The sequence below is a fragment of the Python bivittatus genome, unplaced genomic scaffold (genome assembly GCF_059951505.1).
Source record: "Python bivittatus isolate LINGU-HERP-01145 unplaced genomic scaffold, Pbiv_v1 ctg000980_np1212, whole genome shotgun sequence".
Taxonomy (NCBI): Eukaryota; Metazoa; Chordata; class Lepidosauria; order Squamata; family Pythonidae; genus Python; species Python bivittatus.
Window position 1 is genome coordinate 17,763,639 of NW_028277125.1, and position 13,183 is coordinate 17,776,821.

Consider the following 13,183-nt stretch of genomic DNA (forward strand, 5'->3'; position numbering starts at 1 on the left):
ATAGTTCTTAAAAGTCCATTCTTACATTGGATTGGGCTCCTTCTAAATAACTGGAGCTGCAAGCTATTTTTCACATAGTAATTCCAAGACGTATTCTTTCAGCTGTCTCCCAACAGCAGCTACAGAATCATTTTACTCTGACTTGTTGGGCTCTTGTAACATTATGATTCTAATGAAATCTTGAATGTTATTTCACATGGGATGGGAATTATGACCTTTAATGCTTCTTGATTCAATTCAATCAAAGAGGCAATGAAAACTTTGCCATTCCAGATCTAAATCTTAAAAATGGCCTAGAAGTCTTGTTATCCAGCTTCAGTGCTGAAAGTGCTAAATTTGAATTTGCATTGGTAATCACATTCTTGGATCAGGCTAGATTCTAGGCTGTTATTTATTTTGCTTTCCATTATTGGTCTGGGACTGTAAGTAAATGGTTTTGTTTTGATTGTTTTAAATCTTGTTTGTTTGTTTGTTTGCTTTTCAATAAAATTTGTTCCATATTTTTGTATTCATTGTTACTCATTGGATTCATTGTGATGCCCCCGTACCTCTTTCTCTTATAAGTCATTCTAATGTCCTTCAGAAGAAAAAGTAGTGTGTAAATAAAATAATTAATTATATAATGGTGGAATTGGGTAAGCTGACAATATGTCTACTTTTATGTATAAACCCACCATTTTTATACAGTTCTATGAACATTTCAATCGTGGTTGTGAGAGAACTGATTTGGAAAAGTCTTGCAAACTAATGGTAAATATTGACTCTAATAAATTCAGAAATTATGAAGGAATTAATCTCTTTCCAATTCTATTCACTCATTGAAATATTCCTTTTTTTTTTTTTTTAATAAACCAGACTTCTGCTGTTCATGGAGCTCCATACTGCTACTACCCTCCTGACAATGGTTATGCAGTTGACCAAATTGAATACACATCATCTGGTTTAACAGCAAATCTTCATAGTAACCATGGCTCTGTTAGACTTTCGGGACTGCAAGTCCCCCTCATTGACAGACTTCATTTGGAAGTGAAATATCATGAGAACAATATGCTTCAATTTAAGGTAAAACACTTTAAAATGTTATAGTTAATTACTTTGGAAATAGATTGATAGTTTTGTCATCATTAATAAACAATTCTGGCTATCTGGTTAGAGGTTTGCAAAGCTGCTATAACTGTACTGGTTTCAAAATATGAAAGATAAAATATAGCAAAATAGCACTTATTCTTATTAGCATCTTCATCTAATCTGTCTGTTCTGTTTTGTTACATCTTATCTTTTTCAGCACAAGTTCATTCCAAACTCTTTTTGCAATAGTGTTTTTATTTACATTTACCTGTGTAAAAATATTAACATTCATTTTTTTTACAATTTTCCAATATAGACTTTTTTTTTTTTGCAAGTTCTGTTCCATCAGAAATGCATTGAAATGCAATTTCTTCAATTGCAGCTATCTAGAATTTTCTTTATTATGTTTATTTGGTCATCCAAATATTAAAAAAAATAGATAACAATCTTTGCACAGCCCCACCCTCATCCCGCCACAGTTGCTCTATGACTAATTCAGAGAGTAGTTGAAAATACATAGAAATATAAATCTCTTAATCCTTGATCCTTTCTTAAGGAAACCCACTTGCCTGTGCACAATTTACATTAGCAAAGCAAAGCAAAACAACACACGCACACAAACACACATACACACAAATTAAAGCCAGGGGCATCAATTATCAAAAGCTCTTTTCTTTGTTGGCAGGTCATAAGTGAAACTTTTTGATGTGTTAGGAAACTTTTATCATCATTAAGTGGGAGAACATTATAAAATGAAAGTGCAGTTCTCAGATAAATGTTTTATAGCCATGTTTTAAACCTAATCCTCACTCTTATTGTCAGATTTATGATTCTAGTAAAAAGAGATTTGAAGTTCCAGTGCCTCTGAATCTTCCCCAAACCCCTGCAAGTACTCTGGAAAACCGTCTCTATGAAGTATCAATTCAGAACAGGCCATTTGGAATCCAAGTTCGGCGCAAAAGCACTGGGACAGTCATGTAAGTAGAAATTACAGAAGATATATTTAATTGGTCAATTAAAGCATATTGTTAAGAATGTTGTGGGTGGACCATAACATTATGTCTTATGGACTACACATAAGATTGCACATATTTAGAAATACTTTAGATATCAGTGCCACAGGGAATCTTTGTATACTTTTTATAAAATAATAATAATAATAATAATAATAATAATAATAATAATAATAATAATAATAACCCCCTTCACCACTGCGGTCACCTTGATGGGGAATCCAATCATGTTTTGATTGATTGAGTGGGTGGGAGTTGGTTGATTGACTGATGGGTGAACTAGGCTAGCTTCTTCTTAACTAGCAAAATTGTATTATTTTATTCCCTTAGTTGAGGAAACCTCACTGTATTATGCTTAAAATCCCTTAGATTTTGTTTTACTTGAAGCTTTTCAGTAAACACCATATGAATCAAGGTAATTGCACAGTTTCTTTTATGTTCAGCAGGTAATGAACTAAGTTTAGTTTAGCATCACTTTTTGTAACCTCTCTTCTGCAATGATCAGACATCGTAGAAAAATGAGCAAGAAAGTGTAGCACAAGAACATTAAAACCTCGTCAGTGCTTCATGCATTTTTGTTACAGTATCCGAAAGATTCATTATTTATTTATTTCCTATTAACAGATCAGTGCACATAAGAAAGAAAAGGAAAGCCAAGATTCAGGATCACAAACCCATCCCCTTGGTTTTTTTTTTTTTCTTTTTTTTTTTTGAGAACTAATGGGAAAATGAAGAAGCTAATAGAAAAAGAAGCCTGAGATGGGAGGAAATTCCTAAATGTTAGATGCTAATTCCAGTGAGAAAAAAGGAGAGCTGTAGAAAAAAGCTTAGTGGAAGTCTGAAAATTAAAAACACAAACAAAAACATAGAGGAGATGGAAAAAAGAACAAGGAAGAGTATATATAGATATTCAGGAACCATGAACGCTGCATTTGGAAAACTAAAGCTCAGAATGAGCTAAAGCAGGTGAAAATGCTAAGAAAAACAAAATGGGCTTCTTCAGGTAATTCTGTAATAAAAGAGAAAGAATCAATTTACCAGAATCATGAGAAGAATAAAATAATGGGTTTAAGTTACAGAAAAGCAGGTTCCAACTGTGTGTTAGAAAACAATTTCTCAAGAGTCAGAACAGTTTGACAGTTAAATCAGTTCCACAGAGAATTGTGGCCCTTCCTTCACTGGATGTGTTCAAGTGGAAGCTACATTGGGGTGCTTTTTTTTCAATTCCTGCACAAGAATTTAACTTGGCCTAAGCCCAACTCTAAGGTTTTCCAAAATGTTAAAATTACAAATGCAGACTGTTTTGTTTTATTGATCTTTATTGTGGTGTATAGGAGATGAACAACATTACAGTTCTATAAGCCACTGATGTTTCTGCATAACAACATAGTCCTAGTGGTTTTAATACTACACTTATGAATATTGTAGCTTCTTTCATTTCTGCATTTTGGGTGTCTTGTCATTAATTACCTTTCAAGAACATGCCAGTTCTCTAGGAGAGCAATCTGAACCCATAAACTAAAAGAGGATTGTTTGAAAGTTTGAATGCCATGCAATTTTAAAATTCACTGATGAATCAGCGGCGTGCAGGAGTGAGGTTGATAGCCCAAGAATATATAAAATGGAAGAGCTGCAATGTTTTTCCCCATTTCTGACCCACAGATACTATTGAATACTCTTTTTGTTTTAATATCCCAAGGAAAGAACTTTGTGTTTTGATGATATTAGAAAATGTCAACAAGAATTTGCTGTCTCTGCAAGAGCTATGACATTTTACAAAATATCAGTGCAAGATGGAAAAATCCCCATTTTATACACTTTTTTGTTAATAGCTGGCGTATTTTTTTCTCCTTCATCCTGCAGATGATATAAAACTTAACATCTTCATATTGCATTACTTTTATGTGTTACTAATATAGTTTTAGTATTATTTCATATTTAATTACAGTTTAACATTTAATTATTTTTCTGATATTAAGTTGATAATTTTCTTTATAGTTGGGATTCCCAGGTACCTGGTTTCACCTTCAGTGATATGTTCATTCAGATTTCAACTCGCCTACCTTCACAGTTTGTATATGGGTTTGGGGAAACAGAGCATAAACAATTCCAGCATGAAATGAATTGGAAAACCTGGCCAATGTTTGCAAGGGATCAGTCTCCTGGAGTGAGTATTTCTTTCTTGATAGGATTCACCTTCACACATGTATTTACTGTAGATTTTAACTGAGTAAAAAGGCTAAATTAATGCCTCTCAGTCCTTTTAAAATAAAATTTAAACATTTATTTAGAATTCTTGAACATCACCATATTTCATAATGGCTACAGACAGTTATCAACATAACAAAAGACATATCAAAAGTCCACAGTAGTCAATATTAATAATAAATTAAGTTAAATTAAAATGACCATGCTAGTAAGTAATAATAATTAAAACCATTTATATGTTACAATTTTTGTTTTAATTTTTTTGTTGTAGTTATACTGCTTAGCGTATAACCCTAAGTAAAACAAATCAAGTAAGAAAGTAAGCAGAAAGTATATCACAACAACACACAGCATCATCCAATCAAACACCAACAACTCTCTGGAAAAATTCCATCTTCACCAATTTCTAGAAAGTGGTTAATAATGGGACAAATTGAGTTCCAAGGCAGACTATCCCACAGTACCAGGCCATAACAGAGAATCAACACTGCCTGGCTTCATCCCCACTCACTTTGCAAATTAAGGGAATCACCAAGGGTTTATCGCAGAATAAATAGCAGTATGGATTGATTCCAGCTGGAAAAGGCAGTCCTGCATGCCCATTGATGCCAAGGTTTTATATTTCAAAACATCACTTTAAATTGCACTTGGAAATCTGCTGACAATTAATACAGGGCCTACAACACTGGAATTGTTCTTAGTAACAGTGATAACTAGTAAGCAAGCCACTACATTCTATACTACATTCTAATTTAGTAGCCAAGTGGCCTTCAAAGGCAGGCCACTTGGCTACTTTGAAACATGCCAACCAAGTAGTAATGAGGTATCAGGCAATTTTGTGAAATCCCTGTGCTCCTGGTAGGGCTATAACTGGTGTACCAACTGAAGGTAGACAAAAGCCTCTTGGCCATATCTCCACCATCCCATCCAGTAGTCACTATGAGACCAGGAAGACTCCCAAGTTATAGACCTGCTTCCTCACAGGTAGTGCTTCCTTCCAAGAAACTGGAAATGACAATGACCAAGTAGCAGCTCCTTGTGTTCTTGCTTGGTTTCAACTTCTGTCTGTCCCATCCTATTCAAAGCCTAACCATTTCCAAACACTAGGACCAGACAGGATGACAATGTAAACTTGGGTATCATCTCCATACTGAGGACACCTCACCTTAAACCAATATATGACCTCTTCCACTGTCTTCATGTAGATGTTGAAAAATAATGGGAGAGGATTGACCCAAAAGTAATGGGAGATGATTGACCCAGGATTAACCCTAAGAACTGATCAGCCATTGAGCTAACCATTCTTCCCACAAAACCACTGACTGGAACTGCCCTGAGTGGAACCATTGCAGAATATTGTTCCAGATCCCCAACTGGCAGGCAGTCCAGGAGGATTTCAATGGTCATGGCATCAAAGGCAGCCAAGAAGCCTAAAATACTCAGAAGAGGCGCACTTTACTCAATTAGGTCTAGACAAAGGTAATTCATTATTGTGGCCAGAGCTAATTTGATCATATGCCCAGCTCTGAATCCTTCCTGAAAGGGAACTAGACAATCCATATCTTCTAGGGCACCCTGTAATTGATTTTCTATTCTCTGAAAAAGGGAAGGTTGGAGACTGTGTAACAGTTGTCCAGTACAGTTGGATCCAGGGAGAAGGTATAGCCTAGCCTCTTTCATGGCTGCAGGCATCACCTTCCCCTGAAGTAAGGTATTGACATCCTGGATCCAGCCCATCACACCCCCTTAGCCCCACAGAGAAGCCAGGAGAGTATGGATCTAGCCTGCAGGTGGCAGAGGTTATTCTAGACAGTACCCCATCCACTTCCTCAGTGTCAACAGGGCAAAAGGAGTTTCAGCTAACATGGCAAGACATTGCTTCAGTTACCACTAGGCTTTAATTTTAATTCCCATTAATTTTAATGGGACAAAGTTCCTATTATTCTTATTATCATTATTAAAATTTGTATACTGCCTGACTCCCAGCAACTCTGGGTGGATATGTGTGTGCATGTGCTTTTGTGTATATAATAGGCCACCCAGATCCCAGCGACTCCCAGCAACCTGTAAATTGATTCAGCTCAATTGATGAGTTTGGCAAATTTTGTTTTCTGCTGGCTGACCAATTTATAAATTATGAGAGCTGCTTTAAATAACGCATGCGTAGAAACCTCTTCCAACATTTCAAGTAACTGACGGGAGAAGTTGGAAAAGCCTTCAATGAATGCACAATACATGCACAGAAATCTTCTTTGGCTATTGGAATTGCTGGAGTTGGGCTCAATAATGAGATCAACCAAAACAACATGGACACTACATTTAAGTGTTAAAAGCAGGGAGCTGTATAGCTTTGTGAAATAGCTCCAAAAAAATGTTTCACTTGAAACATTGTGGAAATGAAGTACCCCTTCAAGTATTTCATAGTCCAATTAGAAATAGCTTGAGATTTCTCCCCCTTTTGGACAAATATATGAATAAAGGAAATCAATGGATAATAATAAATATGCTTTTAAAAAATAATCAAGAATTCATCATCCTCATCATCATCACCTACCTGTAATTACATATCTCCAGAAAAGTATTAATGTAGATGGTTGGGGGGAGCAGAAATTTCCTTTCATAAAGCCTTTCCTGAAGAGCCTTAAATGTTAACACCACTAACACTGTATTAAACATTTTCAGTAATCTGGAATTCTAAAATCTTGCACCAATTTGGGAAGTAATAATTGTATAAACATCCATTTTTGTTAAAACAAGATATTGGTGTCTAATACACCACTACTTCAAGTGCAGCCTTTGTATGCTCAGTAAGCACCATTCTTATATAAGGCCAACTGTGTATCAGAGCTAGGAGAGGCCTGTCCAGGTGTATGACTGAAGTCATGGAGGTGACGAGAGACAGCACAGTGAGAAATACAGAATGAAGTTAGATTCCCCTCAATGTGTATGGAAAGGCAAATGGATCCAGTGTAAAATGTTTACCAGTTTTTATGCATTTCTACTTGAATGTTCTGTCAATCATATTCAGTCTTACAATAGGATATACTGAGAATGATGTATTGCCATAGTTTATTGCAACCTATCAATATTTGCATGCTGGCAATAAAATGTATATGCTAAACAAGGCATTTGGTTATGACATTTTTCCCCCCTCTCTTCCTACTTATAGTATCAATTTAACACTTATGGAGTTCACCCTTTTTATATGGGTTTGGAAGATGATGGTAATGCTCATGGAGTCTTGCTGCTGAACAGTAATGGAATGGGTAAGTTGCTGTTAATTTCCTAGTATCTATTGTAAAGTAATATAGTCCATGTCATATTGGTAAATCAGAAACTCATAAGCCATGTCAGACCCAACATGACTTTTTCCCCCAACCCTGCTATCTTCATGATGCCAGGATGGAAACATGAGATTCCTACTTCTTTTGTAAGCCTGGAATATTTATCTACCTGTAAGGAAAACAACATACCATTTCTAGAAAAGAAAGGAATCACAAATGTCATATGTCTGTTTTTAGAATAGGCTACTTCCACATTAAAGGGCAGATTACTATTACTTGTGAAATAGCTTAGCCAAAGCAAATAGTTTGATACAGTTACCTGGTTCCTCTTACTGGGCAAATGTCTTTGCTGTTAGCAGATGAGACACAACTCATTTCCTGTGATTTCAAGGGAGAAGATTGTATGTCAGGTTCTTCACCTTTCCAGGTTAAATGACAAAGGAGTGATTTTCATTTTCATTGATTGATTGATTTTATGTAATAGTATTTTCAGCTGTATGCATTAATTATTTCCTCTTTGTGAATTTTCAGAGGTAAAATTCCAGCCAACTCCTGCTTTAACATACCGTACCATTGGAGGAATTTTGGACTTCTACATGGTTTTGGGCCCAACTCCAGAACAAGTGGTTCAAGAATACACTGCAGTAAGAAAGAACCCATATTACCAAAAAAACAAAAACAAAAAAAAACCCTTACTCTAAAAATATGATTTTATTATTCCTTCTTATACCAATACAACATAGCCCATACATCCCTTATTTCCTTTTGTTACTCTTATTAGCTCATTGGACGTCCAGTCTTGCCTCCATATTGGGGTTTGGGATTCCAGTTGTGTCGATATGGATATCAAGATGATGCAGAAATATCTGAACTGTACGATAAAATGAAGGCAGCTAATATCTCCTATGTAAGTTATTCACAAATGTGTGTTTCTTTCTTTTATTTTTTTTCACTGCTTACTATCCAGTGAGAAAATATGGTAATAATGGAAATTACTTGAGTCACTTTCATATGAATAAGAAGCTATATGGTTGGGCTACAATCATAGTTATGATAAATTATGGTAGTATTAAGCAAAACACTTTTCTGGATTTACTAAAAAGACTGAAAACTCTGGAAAATATTTAAAATGTTGCCAACTCAAAATAAATTTTAAAAGAGAAAGACATCAATTGCCAGTATGACAAAATTGTACTTTCAGGTCTTCTTATGGATAACAATAGAAACACCAGTCTAAAAACAATATGTATGGGGTTTAACAGAAGTTCTAAAGCTTAATATTAGTAGATTTAGTAGACTTTAGTTCCTTGATGCCTTTTTCAAATTCTTTATTTGAAAACTGAATACATTTTGATGGGGCTTTTATGTAAAATACATACCCTTTCACAAAATTTACTGTTTTCCTCAGGATGTACAATATGCTGATATTGACTACATGGAACGGCAGCTGGATTTCACTCTAAGTCCCAGTTTTGCAAAACTTCCAGCTGTGATTGACAGACTAAAAAGGGATGGAATGAGGTTTGTCATCATTTTGGTAAGTGCTAATCATGTATTGTTCAGACTAGTTAGTTAATATAGCAATACAGACACAATTACATATCCCTCCCTCCATCCATCTACCTCCCACCCTCTCTGTTATTACTGTGTGGATCTCTGAATTGGTTGCTTTGCTTTTTTAGACATTTGAGCACTGCACCCATTCCACATGTCTTGGAAGTGTCTTGTTTCATTTCATTGGATTGGTTTCATAATAACATTTTCTGTGCATGCACTGCACATAACACTTAAGCAACTATTCGTAGAGCAGAGGTGTTGAGTGAAGCAGATTGGCCCCAGCATAAGTCTTCTTTTAGGTGAAGCAATGTGTTTTTCTGAGATGAAGTATCTTCTTAAAGCCAATTACCTATGATCAGCACACTCCTAATATATTTATTTATTTCTCTTCATTTGTATATTTATATGCATACATACACATATCCATCCGTCCATCCATCCATCCATCCATCCATCCATCCATCCATCCATCTTTATACTACATTTATGCAGGCAGGGACAGGTCTGATACACTGGTAGAGTATACACTGTCATATAGCCCAGGTTAGAAGGAGAAGATGCCAAAATAGTAGACATGCTTCTTGTCAGCTCTTTGAGTCACAAGTTCAGGAAACAGACTCCATGGGAAGTGTAGAATGGTACTTCTAGTCGACTCAATAAATAGGCTATAATAACAGAATGTTGCAAGCCTGGTTGTGTTTTGTCTCCCCTCCTCTTTTATTGTGCTTTGTCTCCCCTCCTCTTATATTCCCGTGAATCAGGACCTGAGTCTCTTCCAAATACTATCTTGTTTCCCAGGGCTTAAGGCAGTGTTGTCCAAACTTGGCCACTTTAAGATGAGTGGACTTCATGGCTGGCTGGGGAATTCTGGGAGTTGAAGTCCACTCATCTTAAAGTGGCCAAGTTTGGACAACACTGCCTTAAGGAGTATTTCAGCCCTCTTTGGTTATATAATAGGTCTTGACTATTTTCCTCAAGATCACCTCCCTGATTTTCTACACCTATAGGTGTTTCTTCCAACAATTTTAATACAAAATTACCACCTTAAATAAGTAAGGTAACATAGTCAAACTTGGCATACTCCCTTCCAGATTTTGTAACATTAAGTTGCTCCATATTCCATTCTAGCTGTTCTTCCTGATTATTGCACAAATGTTTTAAGTGGCAGATGAGTATGCTAAGTACAATCTTATTCTTAAGGGCAAGGAACTTTTTTTGCCTTTTCCCATTATACCTCAGATATGATCAGTGTGTTCTTGGGTGCCTGTTCTTAACTCAGCTTGTGCATCTGTCAGATTTCATTCCAAGTATTGTTAACCTAGAAGAGTTAGGTTAATTTCTCTACCTCCTGACAACCATGTCAACAATCTTCTCCTGCTATTCTGACTGACAACATGACTGCCATTAGTACAGCCTCCTATACATTTCCTTGACTTTTCTCCTAATTTCTCTAGCATGATTGTGTGTGTGTGCATGTGTGTGCGTGTGTGAGTTATAACTGTATATGATAGAAGTGCAAGTACATACATTCCTTTTACCAGCTTCTTTATCTGAATTGTGCTATTCTTTGATTGGGATTGATACCAGTGCTGGACTGCTGTATCTGAGCACTGAGGTCTGTGTCCTGCGTCCACTATATTTCCAGTAAGGGTATATGTATCTTTTAATTTCAATCTTTACTTCAATTCTGGGAGTTGAAGTCCACTCATCTTAAAGTGGCCAATTTTGGACAACACTGGTGTAGGCTATGAGGAAAGTCTATAAAGTCTAATCTGACAGCACAATAGCGGAGTCACTTTCTGTGAAGTTCTTCCATGAGGAAGTTGTGTTGCCTCTTTGCAACATTGTCTTTCTTCATCAGGGTGATTCCAAGTTGTCAGGGCAACTCTTTAATCAATCCCTTCTATTTAATTGATCCCATCAGAGCAGTTTAGAGAGCCAGTTTGGTGGAGTGGTTAAAGTATCAGGCTAGAAACAGGGAGACCATGAGTACTAGTCCCACCTTTGGGACAAAGCCATCTGGGCAACCTTGGGGCAGTCATTCTCTCTGAACCCCAGAAAAAAGGAGGCAAGGACAAACCACTTCTGAAAAACCTTGCCAAGAAAACTGCAGGGACTTGTCCAGGCAGTCACCAGGAGTCAACACTGACTTGAAGACACACACACACACACACACACACACACACACAAATTCACAGCAATCATATCTATCTTCTCCACAGCTGACATATTTTTGCTGTTATAACCTCTGTTATATGTTCGACTTCCTCATGTAAATCTAAAGAGCATATTATTTTCATTTCAGGATCCAGCCATTTCAGGAAATGAAACTGATTATCCAGCCTTCATAAGAGGAGTTCAGAAAGATGTTTTCATTAAATGGCCTAATAGCAGTGATACTGTGTGGGGGAAGGTAATATTTTATACATGTAATATTGTACTTTACTTTTCTGCCAAAGAATAGCACTCAGTATGGCTAACAATTTTCCTTCCTTCCTTCCTTCCTTCCTTCCTTCCTTCCTTCCTTCCTTCCTTCCTTCCTTCCTTCCTTCCTTCCTTCCTTCCTTCCATTTATAAAGCTGCCCAATTCTATTGGCTTTGGGCAGCTGATGATACAAACAACCAATACAAAATCCCCAATAAGATGCCCTGATCTGATAAAATAGAAACAAACAAGCAAACAAAAACAAAAGCCAAAAAGAAAAAGAAAAGAAAAGAAAAGAAAAGAAAAGTTCTGATAATAAAAGACAGCCAGAAAAAACTATTCCTTATTCCAGGGCCTGGGGAAATAAACAGGCCTTCAAGAGTCAGTTAAAGGATAGCAGGCATGCTGTGTAAGGCCCAGCTCAAGAACAGCAGTGGAACAGTCCAGTTGAGTTAAGTTCCTTTATTTGCTTACACCAGATAGACTGAATCCTGCTAGACTAAATCTATACTACTGCAACTAGTGGATATTCCCTGGGAGATTCTAGGGAGTGGCAATCCTGAACCTCTTATGCTTTCCACGTTCCCCCTCTGGACTGTATTGCCTTTTGTCTCCTTTCTGTTCCTGGAATGCACCCCCTCTTTCCTGATAGACTTGCTCTCTGTTGCTATCCACCACATCACCCTCCCCTTTGTAGATACATTCCATCACAAATGCCCAATCCCTCTGGCATACAAAGAGTGGGCATCTCTGAATCACCATTCCCTCCATTGCTCAGCTAAGAGATCAATCCAGAGCAGATGGCAAGTCATTGTCACTGTTATTGCCACCAGAGTAACAAGGACTCTCAGGTTCCCAGTTGCACCACCACCTCTTCAACAACCAGCTGCACCACCTCCAGCTTGAAGCCCCATGCTATCTTCTTCCCCCTTGCCTTATTTTTAAGTAATTTTCTCCCTTTTGGCAAAAGTGAAAGGCAAACAGATAGCATATAGTGGATTATTTGCCAGAAAAATCTTCCTTTCCTTTCACTATTTCACAAAGTTAATTATTTTCAAATGCTTTTGTTTTAGGTATGGCCATATCTTCCTCATGTTGTGATAAATTCATCATTCGGTTGGGATGACAAAGTGAAAGTAAGTGTAGTTTATTCATACACTGCTTTGGTGAAAAGATCCCAAGCAAATTCTTATACTAAAAAACCCTCATCCCTGGCAGTAGTTTTAGTAGTAATAGTAGTAGCAATTACAGCAAAAAGAAAAATAACTTCAGTCACATTGGCAGAGTTGGAACTCTGCAATTGGAAGAAGTTGGATGAATGTACTCTGATCTTGTAAGCTGCGTGGACAGTATAATCTCTGAATGCCTGAATGGCCAATTCTTCGGTTCATTTTGAAAAGTTAGATTAAAAATCACAAAGCTTGTATCACACTGGGAAGCAGTATTAAATAAACACAGCAAACCTGCTGCTCCTTGAATCTCACAGCAATAGATACAAAGGTTAAGATCCAAAGAACCTTGAAACTCATTTATAAGCCCAATGGAATTTATATACAACTCCTCACCATCACCCTTTTAATGAGGCAAAGTATCTTGGTCACTTTGTATGGTATTTAATACCAGTGTCT

General features: G+C 36.7%; 1 protein-coding gene across 3 annotated transcripts in view; it reads left to right on the forward strand.

The window, feature by feature from the left end:
- Positions 1-13,183, forward strand: part of SI (sucrase-isomaltase) — a 108,611-nt gene that overhangs the window by 62,370 nt on the left and 33,058 nt on the right. For all 3 annotated transcript variants that reach the window (XM_015888779.3, XM_025169255.2, XM_088131888.1), the window contains exons 26-34: positions 856-1,062; positions 1,891-2,045; positions 4,080-4,248; positions 7,459-7,555; positions 8,105-8,217; positions 8,355-8,480; positions 8,982-9,110; positions 11,436-11,543; positions 12,629-12,691. In XM_015888779.3, the coding sequence (XP_015744265.1) occupies positions 856-1,062; positions 1,891-2,045; positions 4,080-4,248; positions 7,459-7,555; positions 8,105-8,217; positions 8,355-8,480; positions 8,982-9,110; positions 11,436-11,543; positions 12,629-12,691 (1,167 nt within the window). The remainder of the gene's footprint in view (positions 1-855; positions 1,063-1,890; positions 2,046-4,079; positions 4,249-7,458; positions 7,556-8,104; positions 8,218-8,354; positions 8,481-8,981; positions 9,111-11,435; positions 11,544-12,628; positions 12,692-13,183) is intronic.